The sequence below is a fragment of the Poecilia reticulata genome, chromosome 13 (genome assembly GCF_904066995.2).
Source record: "Poecilia reticulata chromosome 13, P_reticulata-male-v2, whole genome shotgun sequence".
In the NCBI taxonomy this organism is placed as follows: domain Eukaryota; kingdom Metazoa; phylum Chordata; class Actinopteri; order Cyprinodontiformes; family Poeciliidae; genus Poecilia; species Poecilia reticulata.
The window spans coordinates 27,608,999-27,628,883 of record NC_088842.1 but is presented as its reverse complement, the minus strand read 5'-3'; the positions used below and the strand labels follow the sequence as shown (position 1 = coordinate 27,628,883).

The window sequence follows — 19,885 nt, the reverse complement described above, 5'->3', positions numbered from 1 at the left end:
CCTAGCTCTACCTTGTGAAGTATATGTAAATAAAATAAATTTTAAAAAATTTATCAGAATTGAAATGTCTGATGTAACATAAAGTAAAAGATAAACATATATTTAACCAGGTCTGTCTCGTGCAGTGGTCAGATATCCTGCCTGACGCACTTCTTCCTGCCATTAACAAACTTCTAGTGCGTAATCAACATGCAACTTGGTAAGAAGCAGCTAACCAAATGTCAGTGAAGGTGTGTATTTGTAGATGAGTCTATACAGTATGTATCATTTTGCATATACAGTGTTGGGTCTCCACAGGCGTGGCTTTAACTGGTTCCTTCCTGCTTAGCACCAGGCTAGATTCGGATTTAAATGCCAAATTTAAAATAATATGAAAAGCCCTTAACTGTGAATAAACAGAGCTTTAACTTGGAGACTTTAACAGAAACAGAAACTGACAACACAGAAACAGAAACACATTGGGAAATTTAGCATCATTTTACAATTGCACTATATTTACTTTCACAGAGTTGGCTGCACAGCCAACCTGGAGTATTTTTGTTCCTGTTTGTTTATGCCTTCATGCTGTTGCTAAATATTTTTCCCCTTATTCAAGTTCACTTAAAGGGCAGTCGCCACAGTGCCGTTTAACTGTTGAAGCCTGAAAACAATCTGCCCGAGGAGGACCAAAATAGACTCGGGGAGCAGAGTGTACTGTTAACAGAATGGTGGCGTGTTGCCTCCGAATCTCAAGGCAACTTGCAGCTCAAACTGTTTATCTTGAACAGCGGATCTCAAGCCATTAGAAAACTCCAGGGACGTTTCCCACATCTTGAAACTTTCTCCATTTTCTCCTCTGTGTCTGCACCCCATGCTGCTGTGGAAACAGAATCTTATTAGAAAAGCCCACCCAACTGCTGCTGGCCAGCTGGAATGAGAGCCCTGGGAAGTAAAGCAAAGCTAAGTTCTACCCAAACAGTCAAAAGATTCCCAGCATCTACACCATATACAGCCATAAGCCACAAAGGGGTGATTATTCACCAGCTTATGCCGGCCTCAGAAAAAAGAAAAGGGAAAAAATGAGGCAAACACTCTTTTTTTTTTTCTCCCACCATACTTAATTTCATGCGGCACATTTGGAAGCTGTCATTCTATGATAGTGATGAGAATGACATTTTGCTTATTGCTCCAATTCACCAAAATGCCCTTGGTGTGTGTCCCCCCCCAGAAGCTTTGAAATTTATTAAAAAACAAAAACAAAAAACCCCACAATGAAAATGTACCAATTTCAAAGATGCCCTTATTTGTATTGATCACTCGACAAACAAACTCAGTCACACTGTCTCTCGGGGGAGCTGTCATTTCTAGTTCACATGAGCTGAATATGTAATGGGAGAAAAGAAGAAATCGTGGACTCCGTTATCATTCAAATCACAAACTAAACAAGACATACGGATGTTCATTTGAACATCATGTCTCATTTTAAATGTGTGGTGGTGATCTGAGGCAAGCAGCAGAATATATTTACCCCTAAATTCCCAACATTCCTTGAGGCAGACAGGAGAAGGGGATGCCGGTCTCGGCACAGAGGTCATTGATACACTAAACCACATGCAGACCCACAGTGGGTATTAAAATCTATATGCTCCTGTTAAAATACCTTGTTTTTGTGATGTAAAAAACTGATTCCATAATGAATTATTTTAATACTTTTTCCACTGCTAAAGTGACATGTATTCTGGACAGTTCCACTAAAATAATACCAGTCTCTTAAAATACAATTCAATAATTCAATTTATTAACTTGAAATGACTTCTGGTGATGCCATTTTTATTTGCACGCAGAGTGGCACTTTCATCCTCTTCTTCTTTGCCTTTCTGGTGGACAGCTAAAGGGTCAAAACTGAATAATTTGCAAAGTTTGGCTTCTGTTAAATTATGCAAAGGAACAAATATCCAAATTTATGGACGACTGAACTTTATTACAGGTTATTCAAGTTCACTATTATTGAAAGCAGGTGGGAACAGAAGACTACTAAATGCTGGAATTAGAATGTGCTGATTTATTACCCACTGAATATTTACAGAGTCTTTTAAAAACACACTCAGAGATACGAGAAAATTAGCAATTCTCACTTCAAAGGGTAAACAAGCCTTTCACACCTGCAGCTGCTGACATCAGGTCATGACAGGATGCCTGACAGACAAACGCCTGAGCACAGGTGACCCACATCCCCCCCGCTGAGCTGATCTACAACTACTTTTTACGCCTTCCTCACCTGTTGTCGGTGTTTGGGAGTATGACGGCAATTGTCTGGGTGACCTTTCCTACTGGAGTAAGCTGATCTAATCCTGCATAAAATGGTGGAAACTCATTTAGATTCTTTAAGAGGGCCCTGAATGCCACACCACATCTTTATATCACTGAGAATCTTGAAGACTTGGAGAAAAAAAAAGCAATAAGGCATTCCCAACTTAAAGGGAAGAAATGGCTCTCTCCTGTGAGAGTGTGTGAATTATCCCCTAGGATTATGAGGTGTGTTTGTATCAGTAGTTTTTAAGGTAAAAAAAAAAACAAAGAGAGTACTGAGGCTGTTTTTCAGTTAATACAGAGTCATCTCTGCACCGTGCTTCATATTAAGCTGTGAATTTGCCTCCATATATCCAGCATCAGTTTTGGTTTCTCATAGCTCTGCTACTTGACCCACCAGAGGGCAACACAAAAGAAGTATTGACCCCACATTCCCCTCATCAGGATGAACGAGATAATTAACTGTAGAGTTAAAGGCATGGTGCCTCTGAGACTGTAAAACCAGGCCATGAATACTGAGCAAACTACTTTATCCCACAGGACTTATGGCCAATCTATACCTCTACATTTATTCAGCCTCTGACTCAGTGAAAGGTATCTGTAGCGGGTCAAATGCGGGTTCCCCCGGTTATCTCGTTTATCTGCTATTGGTCACAACATGTGGTGAATGTTTTCCTCCTGGTCTTCCGTTTGTTCGCCTGCTTGAAAGGAGTTTGTTCTTGTTTTCATAGGTGACTAAAGTATTGCTCACTGCGGGCGCAGGCTCCAGCAGGGGCATCAAACATGCCCTCCACAATGTGTGTCACCTCTGATACAGAGACGTGGAGCCTCCACCATCTGCTAGGCATCTGTCTGCCGGGTGATTCATCTCCTCACACATATTCACTGTTTCAGGTGTCTGCAGCAAGGATGTGACAAGTTAACAGCTATTTCCTCTGTCTTTTGGTTCCTATCCCTGTTTTCAACCAGAGAGAGCTAAAAAAAAACAAAAAAAAACAACCCTCCCCGACAAAGAGATTTTTAGCGCGACTAAATAAATACAATATTAAAAAGACCAAATAATACAATCCTGATGATACAAATATTGTGCTACCACTTTGGCCCAAGTGACTTAATTAAAATTAAATCTGAGATTGTTTCACATTAGTTGCATGTTAACGGTTAACTTCTTGTGCATTAGCCCAGAATCATTAAAGTAAAACACTATTTTGTGCAGCGCCTTTAAATGAACAACATTTCCGAGCATATTAGTTTGTTTTTGTTTTGTATCTAATGGTAATGATGCAATAACAGGCTGAACATGGATATTTAGAAATGAAGGTTCCCGAGTCTGAAAATATTCAGATTTCGGCAATGTCACTCCAACTTCTAATATTAGAATGTAAAGACAAAAGCTGGAACTCCATAATATAAAGAAAAGATTTGATTAAAAAACACTCCCTTAAAATTGTGACGAAGATACTCATCACAATTAACCATTTTTATCTCTTTTCTCCTCTCATTTATGTAAAGTTCATTCAACTAGCCATATGCAGAGCCATGTATGGATTCCTCTCACTTTAAATATAATAACCTACAATATATTGCATCTAAGCATTCCTTTGCAATTGCAATATTGCACACACTGAAGTGATGACAACTGCAATTTAATTTACTGTGCAGCTCCAATAAAAGCAGCGCTGTACAAAAATAAAGGTGCTTTCTATACACAAAAAATGTAGCATTAATGGCTTTTCAGATTGTAGAGGTGTCTAATCTAGTGAAACCTAATGGCGAAGTCCTCCAATTTTTGTTTCAACATGTTTACATAAAACTCGGTTGTGAAATCTCTACTGGGAGTGGACTGGAGGAACTGTATATGGAATGCCTAGCTAAAGTTGCCATACTGCCTCGATTTTTTTTCACTTTTTGTTAAGCTGCAGTCACAAACTTTATTTTATTTTATCTATATTTTATATGTCAGATAAACACAAAGTAGGGCAGAATTGTAAAGTGGATCATCTAAAATTCTGTTGCAACTCTGTTTTTTATTTTGGATCATTGTCCTGCTGGAGAGTGATCTCCAGAGTGATCTCCAGCAGGACAATTTAAAGTTTAAACTCCCCAGTTTAAAGTTTTTTGAAGCCTCCAACAGATTTATTTGCTAAATGTTACTGTATTTTACTCCGTCCATGTTCACGTGAACTCTGACCAGCTTTCCTGTCCCTTCTGAGAAACAACATCCCTACAGCCACCATATTCCAAGTTGGGGGCGATGTGTTCAGGGCAATGGGAAGTGTTAGTTTTCTTCCATACATAAAGTTGCTAAAAATGCTAAAAATGTGAATGTTGGTATTTTGACCATCCACATGTTTGCCGTGCTCTCCTATATGACTAGTCTGAACTAAACGTCCAGTCAACTGATTCTCACACCTGAGATGTGGATCTCTGCAGCTCCTCCAATGTTACAATAGACTTCTTGGTTGCTTTTGTAATTAATGCTCTCCTTGCCTGGTCTGTCAGTTGACAGCCATTGTGTGATACTGAAAGGGTATGAAAGCTTAAAAAAGGCGTTGTATAGGTTTCTTCCTATTTTAACTTAGTAAGAACCCTGGATGGTTTCTTACACTTATAGTTAATAACACAATGCTCATCAATCTGTGTTAATATTAACTTCCAACTCCCCTCAACCTGCCAATAAAAGAGCAACAAAAAAAAAGAGTTTCTAACTATCAACAGAGCTTTCTACCCATTTACTCGGCTCAGGTGTTGTGATAAAAGATGCCGCTGGTGCAGAACAAAATAAAGCAAGGTTAGCACGACTTAGCTTATCTTTACTGTGACAACATTCCATTCTAACATGCTGCCCTAAAAGTGATACCAAAATGTTACGAGCTACAAGCCGAAGCTCTTTCACAGAGACACACAACAGATTATCGCTACATGTTCACAGAAAACCGCCCACGTCCTCCTATCGACAGGCTGACATGCTCAGCTGAAAAGCAGCTCATATCTGAAAAGAACCTTGCAGCCCAGAAGCCACCGCTGTGCCACTGTCTGTCATATTTGGGGTAGTTTTATTTTATTGAGCATAATTCTGACACAAAAAAACAGCTGCAAAACAAAGGTTGTTGAAGGTTGATGAGTTTATATCAGAGGCATAAGTCCAGATGGGGAATTCTGGAGGATTTTAAAAAAGCAGACAAAAAATATGATCTCAATGTAAGGCCTAAGAGAGTCTTAAAATTTTTAACTTCTTAAATGTGAAAATATTTTCTTTTTTTTTTTTGTGAGAAAATCTATTGGCAAAAAGTTTCTGCCAATTGATATTTTAAAAACATGTGTTAAGAAATGTTAACACATGTTAACATGTCGGGCATTGGCCAAAGCTTAAAGAAAAATCAATGATTGGAAACCAAGATAAACGTTTTAATTGGGAAATCTTTAGATCTGACTCAAAAAAAAAAAAAAAAAACTCACAGTACACCACTAGATATTTTGGTTATTGATTTTTTTTAAAGCCGTTTTCTATGAACAAACAAATCCTTCACTAGATTATTTTTTATAACCAAATTCCTGTGCTTTCTGAATTCATTCCTCTGCTGTCAAACTCCCACAGCTCTCTGTTTTTACAGCTGCAGCAATGCCAGACATGACTGCAGACACACCAGACACGCTTTCTGGACCAGTTTTGTACCCAGTGACAGAAAAAAAAAACAGCTCAATATGCAGCATGCCTGCTGCTGTACCAGCAACAACAATGACTTAACAGAGGGGTTTACTGAAATAACCCTTCTGTCTCTTCTTTGGTTCCACACACTTCCTGTTTGACAAAACTAAATCCCTGCTGATGCCAGCCTTTCCGCCCTTGTCTCTGTTACTGTCTCTCTCGTTATTTTTAACATGGTATTTTTTTGTATCTTGTTCTTTTTGTTCCGTGTTTCTGTCTGAACCCCGGTTCGTTCTCCGGGTCACTGGTTGCTGACCTCATCTGCGGGAAGGAGGAGGTGAAGGAGCAGAGCAGAGGGACAGATGGGTGGACAGAAAGCAGGAATAGGGGGAAAGGTGAAATCAGAGTTAAAGACCGAAGGAACTGGAAATAATACAGAAGAAACAAAAACAGATAAAAGACAGAAAGAGGAGAATCTGAAGAGAAAGTGAGGATGGACTGAAGCACTGGGGAGAACAGAGCGCCTCTGGCACACAGGCTACGTTTCACGGCTCTCTGACTCCAAACATCGTTGTAGTCGGTGGGGGTTTGAGAGAACTGTACATCCAGAAAAAAAGGCTGCTGGGCTGAATGAGCATATTACAGTGCAAGAGTGGTCTGTACTTTAGGTGATCAATCAACCCAGAGGAAGAGAGATCCACTTTATAACCATTAGAGGCCGGAAACGTACCCAATGAAGAGCGAGAGAGCGTTCTAAACACCATTACACAAAGCTCATGTCCACAGCAAAAAAAATAAAGTTGTGGTTTAAACATATGTGCTACTGAAATCTCATTCGCTTTATTCAATCGCTGCACGACAAACAAGACAACGCAGTTCATCATCATCTTCATCCCACCAAACTGGCAGGCCTGTAAGGAGGAAGGAATACAGCGCATCAGGGAAATGTTTACCCAGCTCTCCGGAAATGTGTTGCGACGCGACACCATTAAACAAAGAGTGTCAAGAGACACTGTTCCAGACAGGAAGATGAGCTCTTCATCCTGGAGCCTTCCTCATATGGATGCGATTTCATGTTGTTGTACCTCTTGAAAATGAGAGCCGGCGGTGAGAGGGGAGTGGAAGCGCAACATTCTGGAGCTGGGTGGGATCCAGCTGGCAAGAGCTCCCAAAGCCGGCACAAGGACAAAGCTCCTGGCGGCGCTGGTACGGCTCTGACACAGGACGACACGAGACGAAGCCAAGCAACCTTTGGCAAAATTATGGTGGCAATAAAGGCCGCCCATCTGTAATTTATAGATGTGTCTTTATACCTATAACTCGTGCTCATGCCCTTGGTGTACCCTCTGAGCCTCAAAGGGAGTGCAGACAGACGTGGAGCAGTTAATTTCATGTGGCCTCGATGGCACATGACCAGACTTCTATATTACATGTTGTGTTTAACAGGTCACCTTTACTGGCAATTTAGATACCTGGTAAGTTCTACATTTAAAGGGGTAGTTCAGGTTTTTGAAATGAAGTTTAGTTAAAAGTTTGTAAGCAGTAAATATCCACATTTTTGGACTTGTTTGTCTAATAATATTGGAGTTCAGTCAGTAGAGGGGGTCAAAAACAGACCACACTGCTAACGTCATAAAACATCTCTAGTCTCTAAAACGGTTTATATGAAGGATATTTAATGAAGCTTTAAATGTCATTATGTTTGCATTGGCCACTTACTTAGCATGTAGTTACCCATAGCCCAGGAAAATATGAGACAAAGAGAGTGTTTTAAAAACTGGAGATTTGTCTTCAGTTGAAGAAAAGAAAATATTTAAGCTGGTAGGGGAGGCTGCCGAAGAAGCTGAAAGCAACACTGAGGGAGCTTCAAAAGTTTACAACAAGTACAGGTTGTGTTTTACATGAAACAAAAATAGTTCATATTCTTCATATGTCTAGGTTAAGGGGTATGGTTAAAATGCTCTATAGAAAACCTTTAGACGAAACAAAAAATCTCTCTAAACAAAGTGGAAGTATGTGTTTTGCCCGGAAGGATCCAAAGTCGGACCTTTGGACGATGACTCACGCCAAATGATCTACTTGGAAAACAACCAACACTGTATATTACAGCCAGGACATTTCATCCAGAGGGAAACATGGTGGTGGCAACATCAGGGTTTGGAGAGACTTCTCTTCAGATAGAAATGAGGTGGATGAAGTTATGAATTGTTCTGAAAACCTGTCAGTTTTAGCCTGAAATCTTTACTTAAATGATCTCTGTGGTATCAAATGAAGTGTGGACAGCACATGAAAGATTTGGAGACCATTCGCAAAGCAGAGTAGTCAAATATTGTCAAGTCAAGATGCCGAGTACTGATAGAATCATTCTAAAGATTGAATGCTGAAACAGGACAAACGTTATTTCAAAAATGTTCTAGTTTAAAGGTGTGCACAGGCATGATACCAAGTTATCACACAGTTTTTGTTTTTCATATTTTCCCCAACTAACCATTTTTGTTTTGAAGATCCACAGATAATACTCTTGTGTCACAACTTAAAACAGAATGAAGCTTTTCCTGTTAGAGTAACTGTCATATATAAAAAGCAAAGCGGTGCTGAAAGCATGCTTAGAGCAGCTGAAGTATATGAAGTACAGCTCCAAAATCCTGAGCTACTCTTTTTAAATAGGCATAAAACTCAGGTGAAACACAGTTATATCTGTGAATCCTCCAGGCACATTGTTCCTATCCTGACATTCCACACCAGTGTCTGCAAAAACGTAGCAAACAGAAGTAAACACAGCCATTCAACCAGAAAACCAAATGGAGAAGCTTTCCCACCACGGCCAATTATTTGATATTTCAGATCAACTGCAGCTTCAGTGGAGGCGGGGTGGGAAGTATTCAACCAGAGCTGCCAACAAATCTGTTCAAACTCTGGAGGTAAGAGCCAAAATGCTGCATCGTTTCCCCTCCACAAAAACAGCCTTTAGTTAGGGGAAAAAAAAATCTGTGTTTAATCAGCTTTGGTTAAATGATATTTTATTTAAACCTATTTGAAAGTTCAGACACTTTTGTAGCTCAGAATCTAAAGCTTTTCAAGTGTTCAAAAGATAAATACGTGTCAACTGAAAGACAAGTTTGTCACTTTGCTCCAGAACGCCTCACAGGGAAATTGAGCCGCATGAGAAAACCCACATTTTCTGATCTGAGTTTATCAAAGAGCTGTCAGAACTCTTGACTAATGTATAATGTAATAGACATTAAATGTCTCTAATCAATAATTTAATCTCATCGCACCCTGATGGCATTAAATTTCCCCTTACAAACCAAACAGTTCTTTGTACTTTACCCAACATTGACAGAAATATTCAGATTACGGAATTCCCTTCTGACCACAGCCCTCCCTAATGATAGCGAAAATGCTGCATGGAGCTATTTCAAACCTGAGCTTCGTCCCCGAGGGATGCGTCACCTCGCAAGTTCACGCAGCAGCAGCCTGTAAGAAAGTCCTCTGCGTCCCCACCGCAAGCTGTCCCAACAAACTCCCGGAAAAGGCCGTCATGCATCGCAGTGTTTGTCTTGTTGTTTTCACCTTCATTTTCTGAAGACTCAGCAGTTTGTACACGTCCTCAGTGAAATATGGTTTGCACTCTCCAGCTTCGAGCGGCCATCTCGCCTGACATTTTTATCAGGAGCTAAAATGAGTTTGGTTGCACTGATATTCTCTGCAGGTCAAAACAATATTTTTGAGAGATTCAGTCATGTTTTGAAAAATAATGTTTCAATTTTGGTTCCTCTGGACCCAATACTGTTCAAATAATCTTTTTTTTTTTTTTTTGATTCACTGACTGAAAAAAAAAAGTAATAATTTTCTCACATGAATTAAACCCATAAGATATCAAATTGTTCCCAATGCATGAAGAAAACAGGCAAGTTCCTGTAGAAGTATTTAATGACAAAAAGGTAAAAAAAAAAATCTTTTTTTCCCCCTAAATAGGTTTATTAAAAAAAATAATTGCTCCTAAACTTTGGCAGCAAGATATAATATTAAGCATTTCACCTAAATGACAAGTGTTTTCTCTCTATGTGGACAAATTCTGTTTTACTTCTATTTGCAGGATTGTTACAAACTCAGCCACACCGCAGGTTTTTTTTTCTTAGCATAAATAAGCAGTTTAAGGTGACATCACATAACATCAATCAGAATTAACATCATACTTCGAATAGGCCACTCTACATCCTTCATTTTGTTTTCCTGAGCCATTTATGTCTTTGTTGCAAAACACCAGTGACGGCCTATGGGCCAAACATTTTCTTTCAGACTTTTCTTTTAGAGGATATATCATGGTTACTTAAAGGAAGTCAAAGTCTTCAAGGTCCCTAAAACAGCAGAAGCAGCTCCAAACCATCACGCTGCAACCTCCATGTTCAACTGTAGGTATGATTTTATTTGTCTGAAAAGCTATCACAAATGCTCACCTTTTGTGTTCCTGTTTAGTCAGCAGTGTCTGCCATTTATGCCTACCCTCTTGTTTAATTGATGAATCATGAAAACTGTCTTAAACTGCAGCAAGTGAGTGGTTTAGATTTTGTTTTGGGTTCTTTCCTGGATGAATCATTAAAGCTGTTTTGGTAAACCGGACACTTCAAGGAAGGTTTGCCACTGTTCCCTGTTTGTAGCTAATGATTCTTATCGTGGTTTCTGGAATCCAAAAGGCTTTCTAACTATTTACAGGTAGGCAGATTTCAATAATACGTTACTCATCTGTTCTTGAGTTTCTTTAGATCAGGGTGATGAGTTACTTTTTGACATTATTTAACCTACTTCACATTACCATGTAAGTTCTATTTAAGCGGTGTCCTCATTCTACAAGCATAGCGATATTCAGGGCACTTTGGGATTTTACATTTTGTCAGACTATCTTTGTATACTATTAAGATTTGTTGGACAATCTGAAAAATGTAAGAGTGACAATGAAAGAAAATACTTTTTCACAACACTGTAGTACAAAGGATAATGTGAATAAGCAGAACCAAAGGAAATACAGAACTCAGACAAAAATAAACTCAAAACCAATCATGAGAATTTTTTTCTGAAGTTTCAGTTGAATGTTCTTCTCAACAAGATACCCATTAAAATGTGCATTGCTTTATGTACTGAGAACAGATGCTGTTGCCTTTTGTTATTTATCAAACAGGCATGCACTAATTAGCAGACCATTATTCTTTAAAGCAAAGCCACAAGGTCTCATATCAGGTGCAATGGAAAAATGGGTCAGACTTCTGGGCTTCTGGCATACTCCCATCCCTTTCTCTGCCAGTTTGAAATTAATTTTGAGATTTCATTTTTAAGCTATCATTGGCTTTGGCATCTAGCAAATCTACGATATAAATCCCTTAAAGCCAGTCACACAGCGAGAAAATTAGACTGTCTCAGGCAAGGTTTGGAGATCTGAGACAAAAACCCAGATGTCTGAGCCAGTTCGCAGCACATTTTACTAAAATCGCTCCATTTAATCAGTTCTGAGAGGCAGCCACTGCTAGGAATTTAGCATTTGGAAACATCTGCAGATTTTATACTAAAGAAAATATTTAGCATTAAGTCTGCAGCACTTTTTGATGGTTAAACAAGACGACAATTTCTCAAGCCTAGCTCAATAGGGAGAAAGGAAATTTTATTAAAAGTTCTGAGAAATTAACCTCCAATGAAATTTAAAAGGGAAAAACATTAAACTGGAATATAAAGAGATCCATTGTTCCCCCAGCGTATTTCTCTCCCATCATAGCACAACTGTGTTTGAATAAAGTTTAGCAACTGTTTTTGAGCCCTAACTCCACCACAGCTATTTATTTTTGAGAAACATTCCTACAGAATAAGAAGCAGATCAGATACCAGCTCTGGTATAGCTCTCAAACGTACTGCCAGTCATAAATACTTCAAATGAAAACTGATTCTTCTTAATAATGTATAGTATTTAAAACTGTCTCCAATGGTTTTTATAAAACCTTTGATGCCTGAAAAAAAGTTGCTCACAAAGTTCCACGAGCGTGTTGCATTCAGGGTGATGAGCGGTGTTAGTTTTTGGCCAGTTTCTGGCAGTTCCTAATTATTAAAATAAGAAATGTAAAACTGTCACTTATATTTAGGTAAAACCTGCAGTGTCTCACATGTCTTAGATGTTTTTTTTTTTCTTGTTCAAGTCATGTGAACATCAAATATTCAGATGAATTATTCATCACAAGGCCTTTGCTAGTCTTCTCGGGCCCATGAGGAGGATTCAACTATTTGGTTCAAGCATACCACAGCAGGGACACATCCTGCAGAACTCCAGCCACTGAGACATGGAGTTGGACACCCCTAATTTAAACCATTTGATTGTAGCTCCAGCTGTAGGTGTGTCACAAGTCAGAAGTGTTTTCTAGCCACAAACAGATTTTCTTCCAGAATTCACTCGGACTAGATATATTGTTTTTCTTCGTTTTGGCTTATTACACACACGCCCAGTAAAGAACACTGAAGTTTGTGGTTGCCACATGTCAAAAAGTCAGAAAAGTTTAAAGGATACAAATAATGTACTGAATCACTCTGGAAATGGACACACACAAGTACTTACTGTGATAGAAGGATACACACAAAGCAGGAAAAATGGGTTTAGAGCTGGCCTAAATCGTGACTGTTAAAAACAAAGCTTAAACAGCTTTTCCTCCTGCTGTGTGCGGTTCTGCATGAGGTGCCCGAATAGACAGGGCAGGCCTCTGCGGGAGGGGGCGAGGGACCAAATCCCCTAACAACCAAATCCGAGTCAAGAATCTTTAAATGTCTGAACCGCTCGCCTGTGCCACATCCGTTCCAGTGCGTGCACCGCTGTGGATGACTAAAACAAGAAACTGTGAAGCAAAAGGGGGGAAAGCTGTTTAATGTAAATCAGATGAAGCTCCCAGGCCTTTGATTTATGAATCTGATAACATTCCATGCTGCGACTAAAATCCACAACCATTAGCAAGGAACAACCTCTGGAGCAACATTCACTTCCTTGTGCTCGGATGAAGCAATTGGAGAGTTTTCCTATCGGGAGCTGCGGTTAATCACATAAAGAACTGATGAAACCTTTTAGGTTTGATTTGTTTAGTAGTTAAGATCTGTTTCATGGAAGTGAGATAAATAGCAAGATGATCTCAGCTTGATATTTTATTTGTGGCAACCTCCACAACGCCCTGCCCTCTCTTAATTAGTGATCCTCAAGAGGTTGAGGGAAAGCGCAGAAGGATGTACAGGATCACCACCAAACAGCCAACCGCGAGGCTCACACTTCGCTTTCACTGCTCGTCACATTTACTTCCTCTCCCTGTTCCCGCTAATCACCGATATCTGATCGCACTTCTCGGCCCCCACCCCGCCTGCTTCCCTGCGGATCTTTATTTCTCGCAGCTAATAAGAAACGAACGCCGAATGTTTCAATCACTCCTTTCCCCTCGGCCTCCCTCGCCCGCCTGAATATCTCGGCACTCTTTTGGAAGTGACAGAAGACAATACATGCAACAGCCCACTGAGCTTCTCAGTTGTGTCACTTCCAATTAGCCCTTCTGAGACATCTCTGCCCTTTGGCTCGCTATAGCATTCAAGATGAAAAGACCCGAGCGGTGTCTCTTGCATTGTATACCGCCTTTCTTCACTCTCCCACTGTCTAAATTCATGCGTGTCTGGATTTGTGAGTCTGCGAGAGGAAAAAAAAAAAGACAGACAGGAATTTTTTAATCCTGCAACCAAATATAGCAGCTTGTATATAGCTGTGGAGCTTTAAAGAAGCTTTCCTTATGTAAAAAGGGCAGACTTCAGAGTAACCCAAGCAGTCTTCACCTTAATCATCCGCCTTATTATACATCATTAATGCTGAAGAAGTTCCCGTGAAGCTAAGCCTTTTAGAATTAGGACATGCTAGTCTTCTGTAGATTCTTTATTTTTCCTTCTGGAAAACCCAGCAGCTCCATCAAATCAGCTCGCAACCTGCTTCTCTGTCCCGTCACATTTTAAATCCAAGCCGAAGTGACGAGGATTGCAAACAGCAGAGTGGTGAGCCACAGTATGCAAGCAAACGTCTTCTGAGTTAATGAGAGGGACTGGAGCGCCACAGCTTCTTAAACTGGGGCGAGGGGGAAAATTTGCAGCTTCAGTGGAAGCCTTCCCTCAGACCTCCCGTCCCGAGAGAGCACATGTGCAAAAAGCCAAACAGCGCACGCACACAAACAAAAGCTGGTGCCGAGCCAAGCTGGGTCTAACTTACTGCAAACAGACAAACAAAACGTGGTTTCTGCAGTGTTTGTTTCTCTGAGAGCAAAAAAAAAAAAAAGTGAGGGGACTTCTTTAAAACTTAAAAATATCAAACGAAGAACAGAATTTGAGCTCATTTGATGGCTTTCCATAACTTCACAAGGAAAGATTACCAGACGCAGTCCGAATGTTTCAGTGAACTGCAGCCAAACACTTGCAAACACAGCGAGACTTTTTGTTTCATTAGAAATCCAGTTTGATGTGCAATGTTTAAAACCATTCTAACAACAATCTTGCTTCATTCCAAACATAAGTCTGCAGAAAAAAAATGAAAGAAAAAAATCTAAAAAGAACTTCAGAAGCACAACTAAAGCTCAGAAGGAGACCTCATTTCCTGTTCAGCAGAGAAGCAGGGTGTACTGCTGGAAGTCAGCAGAGCTACGATATGTATAAATCTTTAATTTCCTCACCAATGCTTTGTTGAAATCTCTATGAAACTATGTCCATAAGAACTTAAATACAGCCTTTAAAACTTGAATCACTTTCTCTTGAACTTTTTCACATTTTGTCACATTGCAAAAACAAACTTTAATGTATTTTATTGGGATTTAATATAATGTAACAACACAAAATACTGAGCAATTTTAAGGATGTAAGAAAAAGATACATGTTTTTACAGACAGCAAAACTTTATAAAACCGCCTCGAGCTACAAGTCTTTTACTGTTGTGCACTTCTAGAAGTTAACATTGTGACCAGCAATTTTCTGATATCACTTGACTTTTCTCTTGGCTTTCCACAGATTATCAACTGCACCTAGGTCTGGACTTTGACTGGACCATTCTAACACATACAGATGGTCTATTTCATTGTAGCTTAGGCTGTATATTTAGGGTCATTGTCCCGCTGGAGCAAGAAACCCAACTCAGGTCTCAAATCCCTTCCAGCTTCCAACAGATTTTGTTCCTCCCATCTTTACATTAAAGGTCACCAACTTCAATATCCGTGCTGAAGCAAAGCATTCCCACAGCATGATCCTACCACCACCAAGTTTCAGAGTGTGAAATATTTGCTTAATCTAATCACATCACCTTGTTCCACATGTTTGCTGTGTTCCTTACACATGTTATGGCAAACCTTGGACTAGATGTCTTACAGATTTTTTTTTCTACAATTAATTTTTCCACCCAGTGTTCCATAAAGGTCAAATTGTGGAGTGCTTTGTCCACAGATTTTTCCACCTGCGCTACAGATTTGAACTCTTCTTGTCTGTTTTTAGTTGTTCTCCTCAGATGTCCAAAGTTTAGGATATTGTTATATATTTGATTTTTTTTGTTTTGTTTATTATTTATTTATTTTTGCTGATATTACAGTACACACTAATTGAGTCTATTTTCTAATTAGGCAACTTCTGACGGTTGTACTGTGTTATGTTTAGTAGTACTAGAGTTGGGAGACTGAATACAATTTAAAAAGAAAATGAAAACCCTTCTTAATTATTCTTCTTTGTGTTGGTCTTTCACATAAAATCTTCATATGTGAAAGTGTTGGTCTTTCACATAAAATCTTTAACTGCAACTTCAATGTATTTGAAGTTGCAATTGAAGCCAATTCTATGTTTATAAAAGTTTGTGGAGAATTTCCAGAAGTTTTTAAATACAGTGATTTTTTAAAATATATATATATTAAACTGAGCGTTTCCTAAATATTAACCCCAAATCAAAACAGGGAAAGCAGAGTTCAGCTTCACACCACTTTGCTCACCTCCAACAAACTGGATTCCACCGGCCACACGGCCGATCGTACGGGAGATGAGGTCGGAGATGCAGCAGCCCATCAGACCTGTGAGGGCCACCAGCAGGAGGAGGCCGCAGCCCACGCCCGTCACCACCGTGCAGATCCTCCAGTGCAGGCTCGGGATGCCGTGGAAGGACGCGTAGCGGCCGCACTGCTCCAGCATCACCGTGATCTGCTTCTCCTCGTCTCTCACCGGGTAGGAGCAACGGCGGAAGGTGCCAAAAGACACGGGCTTGTCCATCTGCGTTCCCAGCAGCCAGTAGGGCATGAAGAAGCCAACGCAGGAAGCAGCGGCACATAGCAGGGACAGCAGGGCCCAGATTACACCCGTGCACGTCAGACTGGACGCCATCGTAAATATGGTCACTGAGCAGGACAGCAGTTAAACGAGCAGTTGCTGTGTCGCTGGAAGGCTTGAAGTGAGCATTTAACACGTGCAGTCTTCACCTACTCAGTGACTCTGGATCCCTGTCAGGAGGAGGAGAAACAGCCAGATTGAGTGCTGACGCACAGACTCTCCATGCAAACAAGTTGTCGGGTTGTAAAACGGCGAAAAAAAAAAAAGGAATCAGCTAGATAAGGGGAAAAATAGAATTGCGTTATCCGGTCATTATAAAAAACAGAAAGTGTCAAAGAGGTTAGTATTTCTAATTAACATGCCTCCTCTAATGGCTAACTTTGTAATTAATTGTTGTTTTCTTGCTATAAAAAGTAATTAAATATAGACAGAGATATAACAGAAATTGGTTTGCTGTTCATGTTAAGATCCAATGCCTTATGCAGTATAGATTAGACATAATTGTGATTTGATTAATAGTAAACAAAACAGCATCATGATCAAACTCAAACAGCTGCAAATGGTTTAATCAATTGAACTTAGATGAGCAAATTGAAGCTATTATTTTTTAATTTCATTTATTTACATTTTTTATCTGCAGTCAAGTAGAAATGCACCAATCAGGCTTTTTTTCCTCAGACATAGATTTTTTTGTGACTCTGATTTTGACCACTTCAAATTTTTCCACATATAAATAGGGGAAAAAAGTACTGCAAGTTCTTTTATATAAGTAATCTTTTTTAAATCAGCAGCAAATTAAGATATTACAAGATTGTCCTCATTAATGCATCAAACATGTCAAGTTTACTGATGTAGATTAAATAAAAATTAAAAAAAACACTAATTTGCTGTTGGTTGGTGCATTCATACACTGAAAACTGTGGGATTTCTTTCTTTGATTTGTTTAGTAAAAGCCAACAAAATGTTGATTTTTGAGTCTTTTACCTACGATTGAAGGTAAAAGACAAAGATTGAAGACAAAATTTGCTGTTTCTGGTCACTGCTGCATCTACATGTATAATGATTCAAAGATTACTCACATATGTGTGCTTTTTGTTCATTACTCAAACGATTGCAAGGTAAAGATGCACCGGTCAGACTTCTCTGGGCCAATTTAGATTTCTGATTTTCTTGAAAGTCTGACATACCAATTCTGATTCAACTGTTCTGTTTGTTCTTTAAAGGACGACACATTTAACAGTTGAAATCTGCAGCATGTTTTTTTTTTATAGTAATATCATGGAATCCAACAGAACATACAGCAAATGCATACTGTTTTTCTACAAAACTACAAAGATTACATACAATTACATGCTACTGATGGGTGTGTTTGTTGACCAATAATTGTAGGACTTCATAGTTTTGATGTAGCTAAACAATTGGAAAAATAAATCAGATTTGTCCAACAGATCACTGAACAGAGTCAATTAAAGGAACATTGGACACACGTGAGCTCTAATTGATAGATACATCCCTTCAACATGAGGATTTAATTATTTTTCAGACTTTTTCTGGCTTATAACAGTTTCTCAACACGTAGGAAACAAAATCAGCATGCTTCAAGGTTTTTTGATAGAAGAGATATTTTCCAGCACAAAATTAAGTTATTAGACATTTATTACCATTTGCACTTCAAAGCATATTGGTCCTCAAACTTAACTCGATTTTTATCCAACTCGGGAAAGAACTTCAAAACACATGCTCTTCTTCTAAATAATGAAAAACAAACAAACAAGCAAAAAATCTATGCTTTTCAGTATTTGAAAAGCTCTGATCAGAGATGATCAAGGAATTGGCAGATTCCCACCTCTGGCTGATTGATTGGTGCATCACTACAACAATGTCATGTAAATAATACTTGTCACAACTGATTCACATGTTTGATTTGTTGCCTTTGCATGCACCCGTGTTAGGCATGTTGTTTAATACGCAAAGTTACAGATTCGTGATAAACTGTAGCATTTTATAACACACGCACGTGCCATAGTAGAACTTTAAACACCGTGCGTTAAGGGTTGTTAATTAACAACTATGCACCACCAACATAATCTGATTCTGAACACATTTAGCTGAGAAATGAGACTTCGGGTCCCTGCAAGAGCTGCCACTTCTTCGCGAACATGCAGGGATCTTAGGGGTGACCTCATGCTACACAGATTTACAGATTTGCTTCAATAATTAAACGGCAAAATGAAAAAAAAAGAAAAAAAAGGGGTGAAATCTTACATGTTGGAAGAAATCCGATGTAAGGTGCGCTCGATGTTGGAGAGGGTGTTTACATCTGCAGAGTCCAGCTGTGTTTGGGTCTTAAAGGAACTTTAACTTTTCTCCAGCCGAGTAGGTGAGAAAATGATTCCGATCGAGTAAAGAGTCCAAAATGCGATATATACAAAAAAAAAGTCTCCGCAGAATCCGCACACAAATCACTTCCTCCTCGTCGATACAAGCGAAGCGTTGAATCAATGATTTACTCCTGCGCTGCGCGGAGACAGACGAGCGGAGCGGCGCTCACTGACCGGACTCCTGATCACACATTCCTGCTTACAGAGAGAGAGAGAGAGAGAGAGAGAGAGAGAGAGAGAGAGAGAGAGAGAGAGAGAGGCAGGCGGGGAGGAGGCTGCTAGGAGGTGACCATCAATCAGACAAATCCCCACCCAGGGGCCAGAGTCAGCGCTGCTCCAGTTGCATTTACAGATACTTTGAAAAACAAAATTGTTATATGTATTTAAGTGTTAAGCACGAATGCTAGAGGAACTTCATGATTAAGAATTTTTAAGAAACTTTTAATTATACGGAAGAGCTTTGATTGACAAGAACCTTTTGCCATGCAATTGTTCTAATTCTGTCTATCCACTTTAACAGGTCAGTTCCAACATGTTTTTAAAGAATGAAGTATGATTATTTTCATTCAAATTGGGTTTTATTTATTTCCTTGAAATTATTAAACGTGTCCATCATATTTTCAAGATTTTCAATTTAGAATTTTTAAATGTACCTAAATATCTCAAAACGTCTCTTATTATTTCACTCTGTTCTCATCAAGCAGGGCACTGCATGTTTTATAAAAATCTCCAACATAAAATTATGACAATTATATATCCTACTGCCCATAATAAAGCATATTGTGTTCGATACATCAAGAAACCTATAACAGTGCAAGAAAGTTGTTTGGTATAGTAGGGCAGAAACCAGAGCTGCCAAATTGTGTTTGTTTTATTTGTTTGGTCAGTGTTGTTTGTTTAGTCAGTGTTGAATAAATATTGTTTGGTCAGTGTTTAATAAATATTGTAAAAATAAGTAAGTAATGAGTAATACACAAGATAATTGTAAATTGCTTCCAATTTGTTTGGAAGCAATTTCTTCAAAGTATTTTTGTCCAATTTGACAATGTTTTCTCACGATATGACTATTGAATGAAACTGTAATTTCCTTTCAGAGTTGAACCATCTAAAATATATGGATAACACACAAAAAAAAGGATTTCTGTAATATTATCTCCTTAATTTAAATATTTTCACAGCACTGTTCACGCAATACAACGTTAGTGGTAGTCGGAACGTTATG

At 39.1% G+C, this 19,885-nt stretch overlaps 1 protein-coding gene across 1 annotated transcript in view; it reads right to left on the bottom strand.

The window, feature by feature from the left end:
* lhfpl6 (LHFPL tetraspan subfamily member 6) overlaps positions 1–18,872 on the bottom strand; it is a 67,176-nt gene extending 48,304 nt beyond the window's left edge. Inside the window, exons 1-2 of the mRNA XM_008426364.3 lie at positions 18,548–18,872; positions 15,952–16,452 (exon numbers count right to left, since the gene is read on the bottom strand). Of these exons, the coding sequence (XP_008424586.1) occupies positions 15,952–16,336 (385 nt within the window). The 5' untranslated portion in view covers positions 16,337–16,452; positions 18,548–18,872. The remainder of the gene's footprint in view (positions 1–15,951; positions 16,453–18,547) is intronic.
* Positions 18,873–19,885: the final 1,013 nt, after the last annotated feature.